Genomic DNA, 21,567 nt, shown 5'->3' with positions numbered 1-21,567 from the left:
TTGACAGGCTATATAGTTTCAGCCTTCGTGGTCTAGTGGTTAGAGCGTCAGGCTCACGATCTGGAGGTCCGGGTTCGATTCCCGATGGGGACATGGTCGAAATCACTTTGTGAGACTGTCCTTTGTTTGGTAAGGACTTTTCAGGCTTGAATCACCTGATTGTCTGAAAAAGTAAGATGATTCCGTGCTTCGGAGGGCACGTTAAGCTGTTGGTCCCGGCTATTAGCCGTAAAAACACCTTCACCAACCCGCAGTGGAGCAGCGTGGTGAAGTATGCTCCATATCCCCTCCGGTTGATTGAGGGGAAGCCTGTCCCCAGCAGTGGGACGTATATAGGCTGTTTATGTATGTATGTATAGTTTCAGAACCCCGATCGCGCCGTCGTGGTCGACGATTTCCCTCATTCAGCGCTTATCGCTATCGACTCACTAGACGACGCTTTGAGCCGACGTTCGCGCCCTACTAGGCACCATCAGGCCTGTTGTCTTAAATGTACCGGGTGAGAGCCCTCTGCGCCCATTTGTCCGACCAAGTAGTCTACAATAAGTCATGTCAAAAAAAGAGTATTCTTGAAATTCCTGATTTTGATTGAGATTGACTTTCAAGGACAGAACGTCTAATGACGTTCCGATTCCAGAGTGTCATACTACCTATTATGAACCATCAATGACCCATGGTCTCCGTCCGTGAATGGGTTAAAGATACACCTTAATAAAACACTGCCCACAGTTGGGCAACACAAGTATAGCTGGTAGTGTGTAGTACGAGGTGAAAGAATCGCGGTCAGTCGGTTTCAATGTCGCGTGCATAATGTGCCGTAATCGGAGGAAAGTGCCGGCGGTTGCGTCAGAGTAGGCCGGTGTATGCCACAAGAGATCAGGGGGGTTAAAATGGCCACATCGGAGCAATTTATCTAAGAAAGCAACATTGCCTTTTGCGGCAAATCTACAATAAGTCATATAATATAGAGTTGATATTGATGATGATGATGCTTCACAGTCGATTTCGACTACAGCGACAGCAGCTGGTGGATTCATTGACGGTTGTCATTCAAGAGCTTGGAAAGTCTGCTCTCTGGTGTGCTCTGTGGTGGCTCGTATAGCCAATTTTATGTGAAAACGTGCGCCCACGTTTCGGCCACATCGAAGCAATTCGTCTAAGAAAGCAATATTGCAATTTGACATTTACGCATATAAAAACAAGTGCGCAATGCAAACAAATGTAAAATAGCAATATTGCTTTCTTAGATGAATTGCTTCGATGTGGTCATTTTGACACCCCAGGATTCAGTAAGGTTCAGATCAGGGCCCATTCACACTTGGCGAGCGTCGAGCGACTGTCTCTGACTGGGGTTTGTCTTTGGGTGTTTTTTTTTTGACGTGACTTATTGTACATTTGCCGCAGATGGCATTAACTACGTGGCCGGACAAAGGTCTTTGGGTGCACTCCCATAGTACACAGGGATAACTGCCGGTTGGTATCACACCACATTTAGACGCTAAAAGGCCGTATAGAAGCAATTCATTTTCAAAACCAACATTGCTCTTGATATATTTTGTTCACACTGCATATTTATATGCACCTTAGGACGAAGTTATCTATTCTTCTTCTTCTATCCTGTGGGATTGCCAACATCATCAACCAGAGTTGATACCAGGGTATCAGGGTTACTATTGAGCCACCAAAGGCCCGTGACGTGACTCATACTTACATCAGTAAGTAGTAACCGGGACCAACGGCTTAAGCAGAAGTTGTCTATTGATTAAGTATCTCTGCCCACCTCATCAGGGATAACGAGCCTGTGTTAATATATATATCTATGTAATATGGTTCGCGACCACATACAGCATACAGCCGTCCAGTCGTCGCGCACGCAACTTTCTCCTCATTGTCTGCGCAGGCGCCGAATTATGCCAATGTTCGTCATACTGTGCGTTCGTCATGCTACGTAATGTTTAGCTTTGTTGTGGTTGACGTTGCAACCTAAGGAGGTTGCGGTCTTGTTGATTTAACCTGAAAATATTGTTTTTATAGTTTTGTGACATACATATAAGGGGGGGGGGGGGACAGCCTCCTTGTTCTAGTGGTAACGTTGAGCTCACGATCTGGAGGTCCGGGTTCGATTCCCGATAGGGACATTGTCGAAATCATTTTGTGACTGTCCTTTGTTTGGTAAGGACATTACAGGCTTGAATCACCTGCTTGTCCAGAAAAGTAACAAGATTCCGTGCTTCGGAGGCAGTTGGTCCCGGCTATTAGCTGTACCTAACCTTTTTTTTTTTTTTTTACGTTGGGAAATGCGTTACGCATACCACGCCGCCCGGGGGGACGACGTGGTTATGTGGGACTCCCCGGGTGTTGCCACCCGGTATACCCACTAAAACCCAACGGTGTTCCTGCCTGCACCATTTGACGGGACGCGGGGGCGCGCGAGCATTCGTCCGCAAACTCGTCGGTGCTCGTCCGTTTCCAGACCCTGCTCTGGTGCGTGTGAATGTGCCACACGTGAACACTCCTTGTTAAGCAGTTTGCGAGGAACACATTCGCAAACCGCTTAGCTGTACCTAACCTAACCCAACTACTGTCTAATGATGAAGGTGAGCCTATTGCCTTTAACCGCACGCAAATATGAGACCAAATGATATCAATATTAAGATCCAAATGAGAATTCACACTCATAAAGAGGAAATTTGACGTCTAGTATTTTACATTCGGTCCAGGAAGCATTATTTAATTTTATGAAAAATCGAATAGTGTTCAAATCGATGCCCTCCTGTCTCTCTGTCCACCCCGGAAGGGTGATGCCGCGATACATAACGAGACTCAAAATTATCCATAATAATGCCACATTCTTGTCAGACATTACGTCTTTGGAGCTGTAACTCAAACCTGTACATAATTATAGTTTTTGTGTGTTGTTATATAATGCAGCGCAGTCGCATGCCTTTGGTGCGCACGCGTCGCTTATTACGGTGCGTTTATAATGGCGAATAATGTACACAAATAGCATGCCTATTAAGTTCACGATTATGTTCCCAATCGGGGTAGTCATAGGTACGATGCATGATTAACTAAGTACCCACACAATAAGTACATTATATTGTTCTTCGGGATCAGGAGAGGCTAAATTTTCCTTTAACTAGTTTGTCGATGAGCGATAGGTAGTCATACTTCACTCACACTTGTAAACAACGTATCAAAGCGATGTATTTCTTGTTTTTGGTAAGTTTTTATATGCATACCTTGTCTGCCTGCTCAACGGCACTTTATCTATATTTTGTAAAAACATTTAGTTCTCATGTTAAGTGACTATGTATATGTTATGAGAATAAAGTTCTTTAAACTGATTTTTTTTATATAAGTACATAAGATCCCGTCGATTTCCCGTTGGGGTAGGCAGAGAACACAGAATTCCACTTACTACGATCCTGACCACTTTCGCTTCTACCACTCTCATCAGAGACTTCCCAAAGCTCGCCGGTACTATATTTATTAGATTACGACCAACCGCAGACCCCAACAAAGGCAAATAGGTATGCCATCGGATTTCCGACTATTCTTATTGACCTGCCCACCAGTGATATGTCGTTCTCGGGAATATTTCCATTTTAGGAAAGTTCCCGGCAGTCAAAAGGCGCATAACTTATGTAAAACAAGCTTTATACTCACTTTACACTCACTCATATAACACACACAAACGCACACACACACACACAGTGATACTGTTTTAGTTTTTAATTTAATTTTAAGTCTAGTTTAACTAAAACTGATTCAACCGTTTTTATTTATTATTATTTATTTATTTATTTGTACACAATGAAACAGACACAAGAAACATACAAAGAAAACAGATAGTACAGGCAAGCTTATCTCTAAACAAAGATATACTTACTACTACTACTACTTACTACTTTTACTACTTACTACTACTACTTTTTACTTTATTTTCACTTTTTTTTTCTCAATTTTCACCATAGTATATGTTTCTTTTTGTAACCTTAGAAAATAAGGCCACTCGCCGTAAAGAGAGTCGCCGTAGCGCGGGTCGCCGTTCGGAAAGTCGCTGTCAACGCTACAATTCATCATTTATTTATTTATTTATTTGTTTGTACACAATAAAACAGACACAAGAAACATACAAAGATTTATATCCAAGGCATGGGGCCTGGTTACTTGTAGCACAGGCGTAAAGCCTTTAACAAGAACCAGCTCCCACAAAATTTTATGTTCTAAGCTAAGACAGCACGAAGTTGTACATTTTTGTGGTGAGAGTAATAAACATTTTTATTTTTTATTTATTTTTATTTCTAACCTATATGAAGATAACAATTAACAACAAATAACAATTTCAAAAAGAAAAGCATCGACGGGGTGTCATGTTGTAAGTGGTAAATAATTAATTTAATAAAATAATTATTAAAAAATAATTAATAAATAATAATAATAATTATTATTATTTTAATTTTAATAATTATTAATTATTATTATTATTATTTTTTTATGTGATTTTTTTATTTAATTTTTTTTTCTTTTTGTAATTATTTCTTTTTATTTTGGTGCAATAAAGTGTATTTGTATTGTATTGTATTGTAATTTAAGAAGCTTTGTACACATGACTGCACCAATACAGAATTGAATTGAATTGAATTGCAGCCGGTGTCCTTACAATTAAAGAATTTTTACAACGGGAACCCCTGGAACAGGACATTCCTATTTCCAACACAGATGCGTACGTATGGAGTACTGTGTAAATCCTGCATCGTTAATATTTGGTGCACTAGCCACGTGCACGCACGGTCATTCCAAAACCGGCCTATTACATTACATTTTGCGGTTAGTGCTGTGTGTAACGTTATGATTGTTCTCGTAATTGTTACATGTGTAATAGTCATCATTATTTACATGTAAGCGCCTCGCTCTTGTCGGTGTAGTACTTTCCATGCTACTTACTTAATAACAGCTTGCACGCAATTACTTTTATAATAATAGGTACCTAGACTATAGAACTGTCTACAAACATAAATAATAATTTGGGAAGAGCGAGGCCACCTAGCACAAGCAATGTGTTGCTTAAATGGTGTGCTTCCACAATTTGTGAAAAAGGTTTTTGGAAGACAAATAAATATTTTTGTATTTTGTATTGTATTTGTATGTAAGATCCTCGCTCTTGTCGATGTAGCACTCTCCATGCTACTTTTTTAGGGAAATATAAGGCAGTGGTTTCCTTCTTGCCTTATGCCCTGCAGTACTCTGTTTGACGCGAGTGGAATGGCGCCGAGAGTAGTCTATTTCAAAGCCGTACTAGGACTCCCGTCTTCCGCACCTGAATGTGATTACACTCTATTAACAAATGCCTGCCGTACGTTACGCGGTGGTTCGGACTGCCCGGAGTTGGTGACGCAGCTGGTGAGACTGTACGTCCCCAACGTGTCCACACACAACCTGCGGCCGCGCAGCCACCCGCTGCTGGCCATGTCGGCGGCGCGCACTGTGGCGCGCACACACTCGCCACTCCTCCGTGCCGTGCACATGCTTAATGCACTCCTTGCATCAGCACCAGAGTGTGATCTTTGTGAGTGAGTGGACGTATGTGTGTCGCGAGTGTATGAGGTTCTGCGAGAAGATGAATGATGTGTGAAAATTAAATATGTTTTTATACTGTTTACACCTAATTTTCATAATGTTTAATTATATTATTGTTTATATTTAAAGTTTCACGGCGCATTGGCGCCTCTGCACTGTAAAGTCGTGAAATGTAAATAAATAAATAAATAATAAATAATGGTACTGACAGTTACTGCTGCCTTCTATTAGGTTCCAGGTACCAACATGATGCGTGATGCGTGACGATTTGAGCGAGCGTAATGATGTAAAATCTTTTCTCAACCACCAGCGGCTGACTTTACCTATTATGTACCTCCAATCGATTTTGAATATAGCCTTTTAAAAACTATTCAATAGGTAAACAACAATAGTAGGTAATATGCATAACCTCCCAAGTGCTACACTTGTGTATCATATAAAAGACATCAACGAGGTCATATAGTATTTTTTTTTATTGAGTTTTTATAAATATCAAGTCATCAGGGACTTTCCAATCGGCGTTCCCCAAAAAACAATTTAATTATATATAAATGTTAAAAATTGTAATAATTTTTTATCTTAGGGTCTTAGGAATGTGTAGATTTTGAGGTGTAGTCAAAGTTATTATAATTATTATTTGAAGCTTAAAAATGTAAAGTAATATATGAGAGACAAAGAGGAAAATCGAAGTTCACTTTTGTCAAAAAAATTAGAAAAAAATAATTTCCCTTACTATATACATACATACATACATAAACTCACGCCTATTTCCCACCGGGGTAAGCAGAGACTATAGAATTCCATTTGCTTCGATCCTGACACACTACACACACACTACTTTACCCTTACTATATTTTTTAACAATATTATCATAATCTAACCTTTCTTCCGACAAAAACACAATGACATCAAAATTACGAGGTCAAGAACTGAAGTGTCATCGTAGAACCAGTTTGTACATTAATACCACAGATTATATAAGTGTTATGGCCACTACGGCCTCATACTTCCGAAGCGTTAGCTGACGAAATGTGATGCTGGTACCTTGCAGTTTGCAAGTCATGAGGTGCAAGCGAGTTTTCTTCTTTTTTGTTTTTATGAGGTCGCAAGAGAAGTATGTCAGGATCGAAGCAAATGTTTGGCGGCGAGGATGTGCTGCCGCCAAAGGATGTTTTCGGGGTACCGAACTGAGCATAGTACCCCGCTAGCCACAAGTTGGTAGTGTGACTAGGGATCGACGATCCAACAGTATTGTGTTGGAAGTTGTATATATACGTCTTGCCGTGAAAACTTCGATACCGCGTTTCAGGACTGCTTGAAGACTGCATTATTGAATGTGGCGCCATCTGTTGCATGTGAGCGGAACTAGGTGGCCAACTAGTTGGGTCCGCTACAAATGGATTAGGAACTTTCCAGGCTCATCATTATCAATTTAAGAGCCACGCTCTTGTCGGTATAGCATTTTCCATCCCAGTCTATCAAAGGTCAATTCCTTGACTTTCCTCTAAGACACGACGTTAACCTTCTCTTTAATCTGTTCCATGTAAGCTCTTCTTGGTCTTCCCCTTTCTGTCTTTCCAGGCTACGTTCAGAGTCATTTATTCAACGTAATTATCATAGATAAACTTGTTGAAGGTCAATTTAACATTTTTGAATCTACGTCATTTCGCAAGGTGTTATTTCTGAGGAGAAGAAATGACAAGAAACTGCAACAGCAACACATCTTTTAAATCAATGTAGGTATACATTACATATCATAACTAGAGATGGCGAATCAAAATCAAAGAAGCAATATAGGTAGCAACGTAATTCTATACATAATGTGATCCAAATATCAAGCAACTATTATTTACATTGTATTAATAAGATGATCCGTGCTTCGGAAGGCACGTTAAGCCGTTGGTCCCGGTTACTACTTACTGATGTAAGTATGTAGTCGTTATATGAGCCATGTCAGGGGCCTTTGGCGGCTCAATAGTAACCCTGACACCAGGGTTGATGAGGTTGGTAATCCACCTCACAACCCACACGATAATAAGGAGATTACATTGTATTTTTTTATTTTTTTTTTGAAGCAGAGGAGACTTCGCTGGCTTGGTCACGTACATCGCATGGACCCTGATAGAATACCGCGTCAAGTAATGTTGAGCCAGATAGCGGGCGTAAAAAGACCTGTAGGGCATCCATCCTTACGATTTAAGGACTCCTGCAAGCGGGACATGAACAGCTTCGGTATTCAGACGGATGGGTGGGAGAAGCACGCCGAAATGAGACCTGAATGGCGCCATGATATTAACGTCGGGACTTCAAGACATGACGATGACTGGCTGGAAAACCTGAAGCAAAAAAGTCTTCGTCGTGCTTTACCACCTCCTGTGGAGTCGCGTTTTGTGTGCGAACGATGTGGCAAGAAATGCCGCGCTGCTATAGGGCTCTATAGCCATCGGCGGCGCTGCGGGAACCCGTAGACTCACAAGTGCTGCAAGAATCATCTACGATAGATGCTGTGGCCAGTGATGATGATGACATTGTATTTTGGAATGAGAATTATGTACCCGAGTAATGAGAATATAGGTAATTATCACGTTAAACCTGTGCTACGCCATCTATATTGTTTTTGGGGAACGCAGCCTGGAAAGTCCATCACTGAATTATGACGTTGTTCTTTAATTTTTTTCTTTCTTTTAAAGGCTAAGTGATAAAGCTCTTTTTACGTAAGTTTTGCGCATTTTTACTGCCGGAACATCACTGCGTATGACACGCGGTTGGCGGTGAACATGTTGTCACATTCAGCGCCTATTGCTTTCGACCTACGAATAAATATTATTTATCCGTAGAACTAATAAAAAAATATTAAAAAGAATAGAAAAAAAAAATTCGTAGCTTTCGACCCACTAGGGTCGATTAATTGTTTCAATCCTCTCAGACGACGCCCTGAGCTGAGGTTCGCGCCCAATTCTCACCGGGCACCCTTAGGCCGGTTGTCTTAAATTTTGCACAGGGTGAGAGCCTTGAGGAGCTCGGTAGGGCAGCGGTAAACGCGCTCGGTCTGCGATTGTTGAAGTTAAGCAACTTTCGCAAAGGCCGGTCATAGGATGGGTGACCACAACAAAAAATGTTTTCATCTCGAGCTCCTCTGTGCTTCTGAAGGCACGTTAAGCCGTTGGTCCTGGCTGCATTAGCAGTCGTTAATAACCATCAATCCGCACTGGGCCCGCGTGATGGTTTAAGGCCCGATCTCCCTATTCATCCATAGGGAAGGCCCATGCCCCAGCAGTGGGTTAATGGGCTGATGATGATGATGATGAGAGCCTTCAGCGCTCCCCATTTGTCCGGTCAAGTAGTTCATGCCATTGCGGCAAATCTACAATAAGTCACGTCAAAAAAAGTGGTCCTGCGTTACACCGGCTTGCTTCTCAATAGGGTAGCGCCGAACTTGCACCATTAATTTATCTCAAGTGCATTTTTCACTAACACTCCAAACGAACCAACTGGTTCGACCATTATAGACGGCGATACGGCTCACCTATCACGTTGGTCTAACAGAAACCTCGGTGAGGTGTAGGTACTTAGTTCATGTTGCGATGGATGTAACTCTGACTACCCCAATCGGGATGTAGTCGTGAGCTTATGTTATGCGGCATATGGCATTATAACTACTTGGCCGGAAAGAATCGCCTAAATCACCGGACACCTATTCAAAGCTAGCGACTTCCACTTGCGATCACAATTAGCATGCTAACATATTCTCTGACCCCGATATTAGTGCGCTCGCGCATCTCACAGCCATCCTTGAATCAGCCTCTATCCATATTTTGATAGACTGAGATAAATATAATGTAGAATAGAATAGAATAAAAATAGTTTATTATAAAAGGACGCCACACACAAAAAAAAGACAACAATATCATATCAAATTTCCACTAAAACAATTACAAAAAAGCAAGACGGATGTCAAAAAGATGGTTTGGTTTATTAGAAAGGAAGAACTAAGACACACACATACACACACAACATACACACACATACATACATTACATACATACATACATACACATTTACATTACATACATACATACATTTTACACACACATTACACATCAATCAATCATTATTGTTACATTAATATTTTTTCGTACTTTTTTTTAACAATATTAAATTCTCAATTATTTATTACATTCCATGTAGTATACTATTAATGGCGTCCAAGCCGTGTCCGGCGACAGCTACTCCTAAATGTCTATCCCAGGTCGTTGTTATGATAGGCTCTAATGTGGCTAGCAAAACCGAACTTCGATTTGAAGGTTCGGCCACATGGCGCACAGACTAACTGGCCAGCAGAATTAAACGTATAGTATAGTTGTAGGAGGGCACAAGAGGAGGAGAGACAGGAGGGGAGGTAGGAGTTGTAAGAATATTACAAAGGATATAGCTGCTTATCATGTCGAGCATGTCCAAAAAGTCGAGGGTATTGGCAGTAAGGGTCTTTCCATGCCTTTATTGAGGTAAATGGTAGCCAGAACCAATCCTTCAACGTGCTCTCTGAAGCATGGATGATCTTACATTCGGACAATCAGATGATCACACTGCAATGTCCTAACCTTTAAGGACCACAAAGTATTTTTTTGTGATTATGTCCTCACCGGGATTCGAACCTAAGACAACTCCTCAGGAACGTGAGTCCGTTCAATTATTATACCACGGAGGCCGTTACAAAAATAATACCTATTTTGTCAATCTAATAGTTATTTTGATCAGGTCAAGGCACAGATCACCTTGCCCGTTCCGAAATATCCCCCTGCGCATGCGCACTGGATCGTTTATAAAAGAATTATTTTATCGAAGGTATCACAAAAGGTATATAAAAGTCAGTCACGATTGTCTGATGGTATCTGCATTGTTATACGCGAAAATATTTTTGTACAACTCAATCTGTGATAATGATATATCATTAGATAAATATCGGCATAATTCTTACTTATTGTTCAGTTATAGTTTTAAAAAGACAAATAAAATAATGAGTTACAAATCAATTTCATTCTGTTGTTGCCTTTTTGTTTTGACGTATATTTGGAGTCTGCTTTAACCGGTATTTATCATCATAGTATACAGGGTGTTAGTGACGTCGTAACATATAATGAGGGGGATGATTCAGACCAAGATTCTGAGTTGATATTAAGTGGATTTTCCCGTCGAAAAATTCATGTAAATGAACGTGAATTAAAGACATAAAATTGGCGCATTAAAGCATTTACAAAGATGAAATAAGCACTTTATTTTCGATGGTGCGGATTATTACACTGACAGGCCAGGAATTTCCTTCCCAATAGACTTACTGGTAGGACCACTGGGAATTCGGTACCACGGACTAGCTGGTGAGTTCACTAGTGGACGGTACTGAAAAGTATCGGCGTCCGAAGGACGTAATATACGAACCCGATTACTCAAGCCATAGAGGCAGCCAATCAGCTCGTGACACCAAACACTTCAGGACCCCGATACGGACCCCGCCGGCGTGGTAGACGATTTCCCTCAATCAGCGCTTATCGCTATCGACCCACTAGGGTCGAATTATTCTTTCAAATATTTTTCCTCTCAGACGACGCCCTGAGCCGAGGTTCGCGCCCAACTGCTGGGGACCCTCAGGCCTGTTGTCTTAAACGTTGTACCGGGTGAGAGCCTTCAGCGCTTCCCATTTGTCCGGCCAAGTGGTTAATGCTATCTACGGCAAATCTACTATAAGTCACGTCAAAAAAAATGTTCTAAGTATCACATGATCAGCTAGATAGAAGCATGCGAAAATTTAGGAGGTAAGGTAGTATCTTGTGGATTTACTTAAAAAAATATTATAATTTTAGAAGTATGAATTTAGTTTTGCACGTCAGTGTACTTTAAAAGCACTTTGTGTCTCAATATTCTGCACAAATCAATAAGGTATTAATGTAATTAATATTTTAAAGATAATATTTCATGAGATCTGTCATGCTCTAGTTGCGTCTAACCGATCACGGATCAATTTACAATAATTCAATATAGTATTATTATTTATTCTGTGATATAACACCTTTTGATACGTAATAAGTGACGAGCTGAACCCTGGCCTTTTTTGGTGAACTGCGGCACCCATATACCTTTATGTTTTCCAACTAAATATTAATGTTATGTGTGTATATTTTAATGTTTTAAATGTATATGTGTGTCGTAGATTTTACCTAAATAAACTTTATTATTATTATTTATTTTTTTAGCTCTCAATCATTTATTCTGATTGATATAGACAACCTTGCATTTTCGGGAGTATATGACCTAACCTGTTGTGAACTACGGTGGTAGCTGATGAATATGAAGTGGACTGTATACCTAAATGAACAACAAATACTTAGTTTTGAGAGATATTTTTAATTCACCAACGTCACCAAAAGAAAAAAACGTAACAAAACCAACATACAAGAGTTCGCAACACCTGTATTGGGCTGGATTTCCCTTCGCGGGTTGGACACTCGCTTCTGTAAAAAAACCGGACCTGTCAAATCTTCAGGTTAGGTAAGCGGACCCTGTGAGAAACGGGTTAATGCTAGAGTGATGATGATATTGACAACCTTGATTCACACAGTCATTTCATTGCTCGAAAAGAAAAATAACTGCGTTAATAATTTTATCACCTGATTTTCCGAAAAAGTAAGATTCCGTGTTTCGGAAGGCATGTTAAGCCGTTGGTCCCGGGCTACTAGCCCAAACACCTCCACCCAGTGGAGCAGCGTGGTGGAGTATGCTCCATACCTCCTCCGGTTGATTGAGGGGAGCCCAGCAGTGGGACGTGTATAGGCCGTTTATGTATGTTTCATAATTTTATTAATCATCACTAATTAAGAGCCACACTCTTGTCGGTGTAGCAATCTCCTGATGTTTTTTTTTAACAATTATACGGCAGTGGTTTCCCTCTTGCCTTCCGCCTCGAAGTATTCTGACGCGAGTGGGATGACACTCAGAGTAGTCCATTTCAAAGCCGTGCTAGGACTCCTGTCCTCCGCCTCTGAATAGTACTGACAGTTACTGCTGCCTCTGTCAGGTTCCAGGTTACAGTCCCTGTGACTGGCTCCTTCCGTCCTGCATTGCCGTACCGATGGGTCCCATCTCCGCCTCTGCAACCGTTGAGTTCTTCAATCGTATCCCTGGGCAAGGGTTCTATGTTATACCCCGTAGCTCCCCATCCGAACTTAACCACTATCTCACTATTGTAGAGTCGTTAATTATCATTATCGAAATAGTGCGCGTTGGACCTTATAATGTTAACGTTATATGCATGCGAGTTATGGTGTAACTGCGTACATTATTTACGCTCTACTTACTCGCTCTGCTTTTATACACAAATCTATTTGCTAATTCTAATCATCATCATCATCAGCCCATTAACGTCCCCACTGCTGGGGCACGGGCCTTCCCTATGGATGGATAGGGAGATCGGGCCTTAAACCATCACGCGGGCCCAGTGCGGATTGATGGTTATTAACGACTGCTAATTCTAATACAAAGCTCTAAAACCATTTCTTCATTTATCAACAGATTAACAAAAGATTTTTCGTAATTTTTGCATTAAAATGTCTTTTATAATATCAATGAATAGTTATCGTGAGATGATAAATATTGCTGGTTCTCTTCTAATTCTTTATTACAAGACACTTGAATAATTAAATTGAAATAATTTAAAGTGAAGTAGAAATAAATCCTATGTAGGTTAATTAACTCATTAGGAATGTCGATATTATGTTTTACTTCTTAACTAATTTAGAAGCGGCGCGGGCGCAAGTAATTCTACTGTATATCGACGGGTAAATGTTGCAAGAATACAAGCTGGCCAATTACTAAATTGAACAGAGTTGAAGAAAAGAGAACCATATTGAAGACTATAGAGAACCGGAGAGGAAATATGATTGGCCACCTGATACGACACGATTCATTTATAACAAACATTATAGAAGGAAAAATTGAGGGGAAGAGAGGAAGGGGTAGACCTAGGATAACATTTATGAAACAAATAAAAGAGAAGGTGCAGGTCGTGTCGTATCGGGAGGTGAAGGTTTTGGCGGGAAGAAGAGAGGAATGGCGGTTACTCCACCGACAAGAGCGCAGCTCTTAAATAGAGAGAGAGAATTACTAAATTAAATTACTAAACACTAAATCCATTTACACCCCGTACAAGTACGTATATATATACATTTGTATGGGTGTTAGTGACACCGTAACGAATATTGAAGGGATAATTCAGATCATGATTCTGAGTTGATATCAAGTGGAATTTTCCATCGCAAAAGTATAGAATTTCAAATAATTTAAAAAAGCGCGTAAAATCATGTTTTTGGCGAAGGAAAATTCCACTTGCTATTAACTTAGAATCATGGTCTGAATCATCCCCCTCAGTATTCGTTACGATGTCACTAGCACCCTGTATACTTACTAGTCTATGTCTGAGGTGGTTCCGAAAAGTTTTTTTTATTTATTCAGGTTAACAACAGCTCATTTACAATACTTTACAATATTATGTTATAAGCCAGTGAAGCTAATTACAGTTAACCACGTATTAATTAAAGTAGTAGGGGCAGACGAGTGCACGTATGCGCGTACTTGTGTGTGTGTGTGTACGCGCGTACTTATGTGTATGTGTGTGTGTTTTATAAAGAATATGATCTCGTATTTTATTAATTGACTTGGTCTAATATTGACTAATTAGTATTGATCAAACTATGACATTTACGTGATCAAATAGGATCGGACTGATCAGGTCATCATATTGTCTTACAAGCGTGGGAAATGATTATTCTGGCTACCACGGCCATGACAGCCTCTGTGGTCCAGTGGTTAAGCGTTGAACTCACAATCCAGAGGCCCCGGGTTCGAATCCCGGTGGGGACATATCACATAAATCACTTTGTGATCTCTAGTTTGGTAAGGACATTACAGGCTGATCACCTGATTGTCCGAAAGTAAGATGATCCGTGATTCGGAAGGCACGTTAAGCCGTTGAAATGAAATGAAATGAAATTTATTGTCATAAATGTGGTAAGTATGTCGATGGAAGTAAAGCTTATAGCGCTCAGCACATTTAGTCATGTTGTGACATACAATAATAAATACAAAAAAAAATATGGTCCCGGTTACTATTTACTGATGTGAATAATCGTTACATGAGCCGTGTCAGGGGTCTTTGGCGGCTCAATCGTAACCCTGACACCAGGGTTGATGAGGCTGGTGTTCCACCTGACAACCCACACGATAAGAAGAAGTTTCTGGCTATCAATGACCTTACTGATTTCATTATAAGTAATAGAATTTCTTAGAATCTGATATTTAAAGAGCATCGATTGAGCTTAATGTTTAGGTATTTAGTGTCTCGCTTCTCGTGAGTTTTGGTAAATGAGGGACCAAGTTGAGGACGTGATAATTACCTATTTTCTCATTACTCGGATAATTATTCCAAAATACAATATAACGACAGAATCATATATAAAAATAATTGTTTCTTGATATTTTGATCACATTATGTATACAATTACGTTGCTGCCTATATTGCTTCTCTTTATTTTGATCAGAATTATAATTAATGGGTGAAAGATGTAATTGTGCCTGAATGCAATAAAAAGGGTCATCATTTATACCCAACAACAAAGATAAAAGATGCATAATATGTCTGTTCATGAAATTAGAAGGTTAAACGAAAAATAAGTACAGGGCCATGTGTTTTGTTTCCTCATTATATTTGGGAACTCTTCTTCTTCGTGTGGAGTTGTGAGGTAGATTACCAACCTCATCAACCCGGGTTACTATAGAGTCGCCAAAGGCCTCATGTAACGACTACTTACTTACATCAGAGTAGTAGGATCATCTTACTTTCGGACAATCAGGTTAGTACCAATAAAGTCGTAAGACCGAATGTTCTTTTAAAATACAAAACCCATTGTTTAACTATTGTGTCTGGAAATCTCGGCGTTAAGAGGTTAAAATAGTTCTCTATGTATGTGTTATAAATTTCCGTATGGCTTCATGGCTGGCGAAATATGTGTACTTACTTAATTCATTCTTGTAAGTGTTGTTAGAGTCTGCCTGTAATAATGTAATTTCTTTAATGTATAAAAGACTTTTGAAATCAATCAGTTACATTAACCTAGACAGGGGCCCTTGGCGCCTCATTTTTTTTTTTTGACGTGATTTATTGTAGATTTGCCGCAGATGGCATTAACTACTTGGCCGAACAAATGGGGAGCGCTGAAAGTTCTCACCCGGTACAACGTTTAAGACAGCCTGAGGGTGCCCAGTTGGGCGCGAACCTCGGCTCAGGGCGTCGTTAGAGAGGAAACTTGGCGCCTCAGTACTATAGAAAAAGAATGCAATTATGCTGTGTCAACATAGCGGCCCGTAGTCAACCATCGCGCCCTACTTACCCGCCGACGGGCATGGCGTTAAGTAACATAACTACATACGGTTAGGAAAGATAATTGTTATCTTTACACAGTTAACAGTGTGTTAACTGTGTTGTTTAGTTAACTTTTAAATGCAGATCTAATATAAGTCACGTCAAAATCTTCATATCAAAATTCGCTGCAAGTTGTATTTTAATTGTTTGCAACTCTGCCCACCCCGTCAGGGTTTAAAGAAAGAAAGAAAATATTTATTACGGACGGAATAGATATTCATTATTTATTTCTTAATACTACCTCTCCGCTCGCGACTCGATCCCCGTAGATATCGGTTATCGCGCGCGGTATGTTGTGTATACTTTACTATAGAAAAAGGAATAATACTGGGGGGCGGAAAGTTGCCGTTCTTAAGTAAAAACGGCAACTTTCCGCCCCCACCAGCGGCTGAGCTAGGTTTACCTCACCCCCCTCGATCTTACTTTAGTCTTTAATCATATGGGCGTCAGACGTCATACACACAGATGCGCGTGTACGATAACGTCAATGTGTAGTATGTAAAATGAGGGTTCGAGTATGAAGTGTCCGGGGTGTTTTTTTTGACTTGACTTATTGTAGATTTGCCGCAGATGGCATTAACTACTTGGCCGGACAAATGGGGAGCGCTGAAGGCTCTCACCCGGTACAACGTTTAAGAGTCAAAATCGATTTTGATTACGGGTGTGAGTTTATGTATGTATGTAATGTAGCAATAGGACTGGGCAGTAGAGAAGGGAAGTTACGAAACAAGCAACGTAAACAAATCAACTTAAATCAACTTTGCGCGTTTATCTTTGTGAAGGAAACAATGGCAAGTTAGTTCATTATTTAAATATATTCAGCTGCGATTAGTGAGTGATAGCATCAGTAAACTGTGGAATGGAAACATGGCGGTGGGCAGGGTAAGGTTGGGTGTATGTAATAAACATAAACTATGGTGCTGCCAGGTCTGCACGACAACCAATATCGACCAATAAACGATACGAATGCTATCTACGTAGATGGACGTCAAACGGCTATTGGTCGAAGGCCTCGATATAATTTGCGCCGCGCGCGGCGCGGTTACCGTGCAGAGTCTACAATACAATACAAATACACTTTATTGCACCAAAATAAAAAAAATAATTACAAAAAGACTCTTAACTAAATACATGGCAAATGGCCAACAGGTTTCTGTACCCGACATCTAATTTTATTTTAACACGTTCATTGTGTACCTGAAAATTAGATATCGACCCTTCACGTGCAACGTTATCTTTCGATAAACACATTGGAATTATGTAAATAGACACACTATGGCACGAAAAAAAAACAACGTGAAAAGTCTCCCGACGGATTTTCCCAATTTTTCTCGTGGCCCACATATGGGCTATGAACGTACGAGTTTCATACACAATGTTCATACACAGTGAACGTGTTAAATTATACCTGTCATTTTCTTATCCGCCGAAAAGGAAAGGGACGGGTAATCGTCAGGCATAAAATTTATGGAACACACGTCAACTTTAGACAAAAATTTAAAAAGCCCTCCTATCATTTTATATTGCCCAATAACCCGACAGAATTAAGTTGACAGCAAACGTCAAACGGGTTGCATATCAGTGAGATGCCTATTTTATTCGCCACTCACCGTCTAAATAAAGTATAAATTAAAATAAAATTAGGTGTCTGCAGAAATTTCTAACTAGAGATTTCTTCCAGCTGACCTACGTACCTTTGTCACAGATGGTATAATACTAACGTACGATAAGGTGCAAAAGTCCAATCAGTTGCAATGTAATTTTACTGGTTGCACTTATGACCTCCTGGTTACATGTCGTTTCTATAATAGACCAAAAACACCTACAAAAACATAAATTTTATAGTTATGACAACTTATGGTTCACCGTGGAACCCAGTACAAAAAAAAGATTACAAATGCACCAAAATCAGCTTGCGGGCAACTAACTATTCCCGAAACCATACGTCGTTTAAAAAAGAAACGAGACATTTTCTATAAGGAGAGTCAGACTGAATGACTACTTCAGAGAAAGGACTGAGTTCGCTGGGTGTAGCGTGCTCCATGCCATATAAACCCAACTCATCTGTTTATAGTCAATGAGACTGATCGCAAAATAAAACCACAAAAAAAAAAGTTATGGTTCATAATTTCACCACTGTTTATAAATAATTCGCTGGGCTCAGTGTCTACACTTTTGCTCTTTGATTGTATCTTTTTCTTTACTGTAATTCCACACAGTGTATTCTAAGCTTTACACAACATTATGTAAGGCGGGCTAATTGCAATGATCATCTGATGAGATGCATTTCGGACCTTGAATTAAAGAATAGTACGGTTGTATTTTGTGCGTGTGCGCATAGAAGTCAGTTCGGGCCATCTTGGCTTTAGATCGCGATGTGATTAGGCGGGTCATTGTTAAGTACAATAATTTGGATGTCCTCGGTTAGTTAAGGATTCCGGCCAAGTGAGCAAACTACCTTGCACCAATCTTCTTCTTATCGTGTGGGTTGTGAGGTGGAATACCAACCTCATCAACCCTGGTGTCAGGGTCATTACTGAGCCGCCAAAGGCCCCTGACATGACTCATATAATGACTACATACTTACACCAGTAAGTACTGACCGGGACTAACGGCTTAACGTGCCTTCCGAAGCACGGAAGGAAACATTTTATCTTACTTTCGGACAATCAGGTGATCAGCCAGCTGTAATGTCCTAACCAAACTAGGGATCACAAAGTGATTTTCGTGACATGTTCCCACCGGGATTCGAACCCGGGGCCTCCGGATCGTGAGCCCAACGCTCAATCACTGGACCACGGAGGCCGTTGGCTCGATCTTTATAGACGGCGATAGGGTTCACAGCACGCGCGGGTTCACGTTGGTCTAACAGAAAGAAACCTACAGTAAGCCACGTCAAACAAAGGTTACATAAGTAAGGTTTGTAATAGTCAATCAAAGTTATATAATTGATTTATACAACAACACACACTCAACACACAACACAGCATATTCAATTTTTCTGGAATTCATACCGAAAAATGCGTTTACTTATATGCGATGTAAGTAAACGCATTTTTACTAGCTCGTTTCAACTAAGCTGTCAACGTAGATAAATGTCTCGTATGTCTATTGATGAGGAAGCCTGCGATGTACCTACTTCGCACCGCGCACGATAGCATACCCGTGCAGACCGTGTTTAGGTGGGACATTAGGCGCACTTTGAAGAATTAGATTAGGTATTATGTCATGTGTTTTATTGAGGTCTAAAATGATCTTAGAGTTATTATTAAGTTGATGATCTACTCTTTCAATTATTAATATAATAATGTTTATTGTCGCAGGGTGGAGCAGGCGGCGGGCTCGAGGCGTGCGGCGCGGGCGCCGGGGGCTGCTCGTGCTGGCCGCCCGCGCCGCCTGCGCCCGCGCACCACCCGCTGCGAGCGCTCGAACTCATGCCGCCGCCGCTGCTTAGGTAATATTTATTTATCTCAGACTCGTAAACAAATCTTCATCTACAAATATACATAATTATTAAAATTTAAATAAGTCACTAAAATAAATAAAACTATAGACTTCCCGCCCGCAGTGAAGCTCTGGCTAGAAATCTGCAGAAGCATTTTAACTACACAACCTAAAACTTGTACACAAATAGTGCTACGAGGATTAAGATCGGATTTCGAAGCATGGGAATGAATGTTACTTAAAGAAATAAAATACTAGATAGGTAGGCACTAGGCGGCACTAAATGGGCAGCAATTATTGAGCACCATTTCAACCTAAAATACGCCGTCAAAATACGAGTGACTGGCGATTCTGACGGACACCATTATAAATAACATAGTGTTACGGAAGTGGGTTTCGGGATTGGAAGGAAACTCAATGACTCCTAGGAGAAACGAATGCATTCGCTATACACACGGTATAGCTTCCGCACAGGGCTTCGCGGTATAACTCCGTCACCGTCACTTCACTTTATTTCGCGACACTCAAACACAGCACGAAACACTATACTAGCACTGCGCTTAACACTGCACTTGATACTGCACTTGACACTGCACTTGACACCGCTTAAAACACTGTCCTTCACTTCCACTTTTTCTTTACTTTCACTTTTCCACTTCTTCTTGGTTCGATCACTTTAGAAACTGAACTGGCTCTCTTTGCTTTTCCCGCTTCTTATTACCCTATCTTATATAGGACTGTCGACTCTTTTCTCGAATAATCTCAGGTAGGATATCCTTGACAATTCTTCTTCTTCTATCGTGTGGGTTGTAAGGTAGATTACCAGCCTCATCAACCCTGGTGTCAGGGTTACTATTGAGCCGCCAAAGGCCCCTTACATGACTCATGTAACGAGTACGTACATACGAGTACATCAGTAAGTAGTAACCGGGACCAACAGCTTAACGTATCTTCCGAAACACGGATCTTCTTACTTTCGGACAATCATGATTAGCCTGTAATGTCCTAACCAAACTAGGGGCCACAAAGTGATTTTTGTGATTTTTCCCCACCGGGATTCGAACCTAGGACTTCCGGATCGTGAGCCCAACGCTCAACCACTGAACCACGGAGACCGTTAGTTGACCATTCTAATAAAGAAAGATAAGGACGCTGCTACGCGTCAGAAAAGAAAGCTGGTAAAAGGAACAGAAGGATTACGGTGACATTCGAGAACTTTCTGGTTGCGGAGTTTGTTAATGCGATGACATTGTCAATCCATCACAATAGCATCCACGCCTGTATCCCCTGAGGACAGTGGTGTATAGTACTACACTTATTATCCCCATTGATAACAATAACCTCTACGCTACATTCCGCTGCAAAATTCCATACTTACCTATCAATTGCAATCACGCGCAGACAACGACATCGGAATACCAATTGACTTGAGTCGGTAAAGTCATTGTCAAGTCATCGACCTTTGACTGATTCGACAACATTACAACATTGGATTTATTAAGGCAATTTGAACTTTAACTGAAGGAGGTATGGTAGCATAAACTGCATGGGAAAGTTGGTACTAGTCAGTTGTTTCCTTTGTTAATTATTAGCAATGACAACTGAGGAGTTAAAAGGCCACTTTGAAGCAATTCCCCTAAAAAGCAATATTGCTAATTGTAATTTATCGACATTGCGCACAAACTTACTTTTATATGCGGAAATGTCAAGTTGTAATAGCTATTGCTTTTTAGATGAATTGCTACAATGTGGCGTCACATAAAAAACTTTATTTACTTCAAATGGCACTTATTACTTGACCGGACAAATGGGGACACTTACACTTACGGGGTAATTCGTGTAGGTAGGTAAAATATTCATAGCAAACTAGATTTCAATTACTGCCGCGAAATTCCGAAAGGAAATCCTTTATGCTTTAAAAGGTTATTAAGAAACTTGACTTGAAGCTGTTTTGTCGCTGAGATAGGAAGTTTTGAAATCCGAACTTGGATTAACATTAAAATCAAATAAAAATGGAATAAGAGGAGTGAGGGACAAACTTATACCCTGAATCTCCCTAGCATTATACTAGG

General features: G+C 40.4%; 1 protein-coding gene and 1 long non-coding RNA gene across 2 annotated transcripts in view; one reads left to right on the top strand and one right to left on the bottom strand.

The window, feature by feature from the left end:
• LOC126374216 (uncharacterized) overlaps nucleotides 1–21,567 on the top strand; it is an 83,485-nt gene that overhangs the window by 13,286 nt on the left and 48,632 nt on the right. The window contains exon 2 of the mRNA XM_050020725.1: nucleotides 19,375–19,505. Within this exon, the coding sequence (XP_049876682.1) occupies nucleotides 19,486–19,505 (20 nt within the window). The 5' untranslated portion in view covers nucleotides 19,375–19,485. The remainder of the gene's footprint in view (nucleotides 1–19,374; nucleotides 19,506–21,567) is intronic.
• LOC126374253 (uncharacterized) overlaps nucleotides 45–21,567 on the bottom strand; it is a 260,701-nt gene continuing 239,178 nt past the window's right edge. Inside the window, exons 2-3 of the long non-coding RNA XR_007567422.1 lie at nucleotides 12,330–12,363; nucleotides 45–206 (exon numbers count right to left, since the gene is read on the bottom strand). This is a non-coding gene — a long non-coding RNA (uncharacterized LOC126374253). The remainder of the gene's footprint in view (nucleotides 207–12,329; nucleotides 12,364–21,567) is intronic.

This window comes from Pectinophora gossypiella, chromosome 17 (genome assembly GCF_024362695.1).
Source record: "Pectinophora gossypiella chromosome 17, ilPecGoss1.1, whole genome shotgun sequence".
Taxonomy (NCBI): Eukaryota; Metazoa; Arthropoda; class Insecta; order Lepidoptera; family Gelechiidae; genus Pectinophora; species Pectinophora gossypiella.
This window is presented reverse-complemented; position numbering and strand designations above follow the sequence as displayed.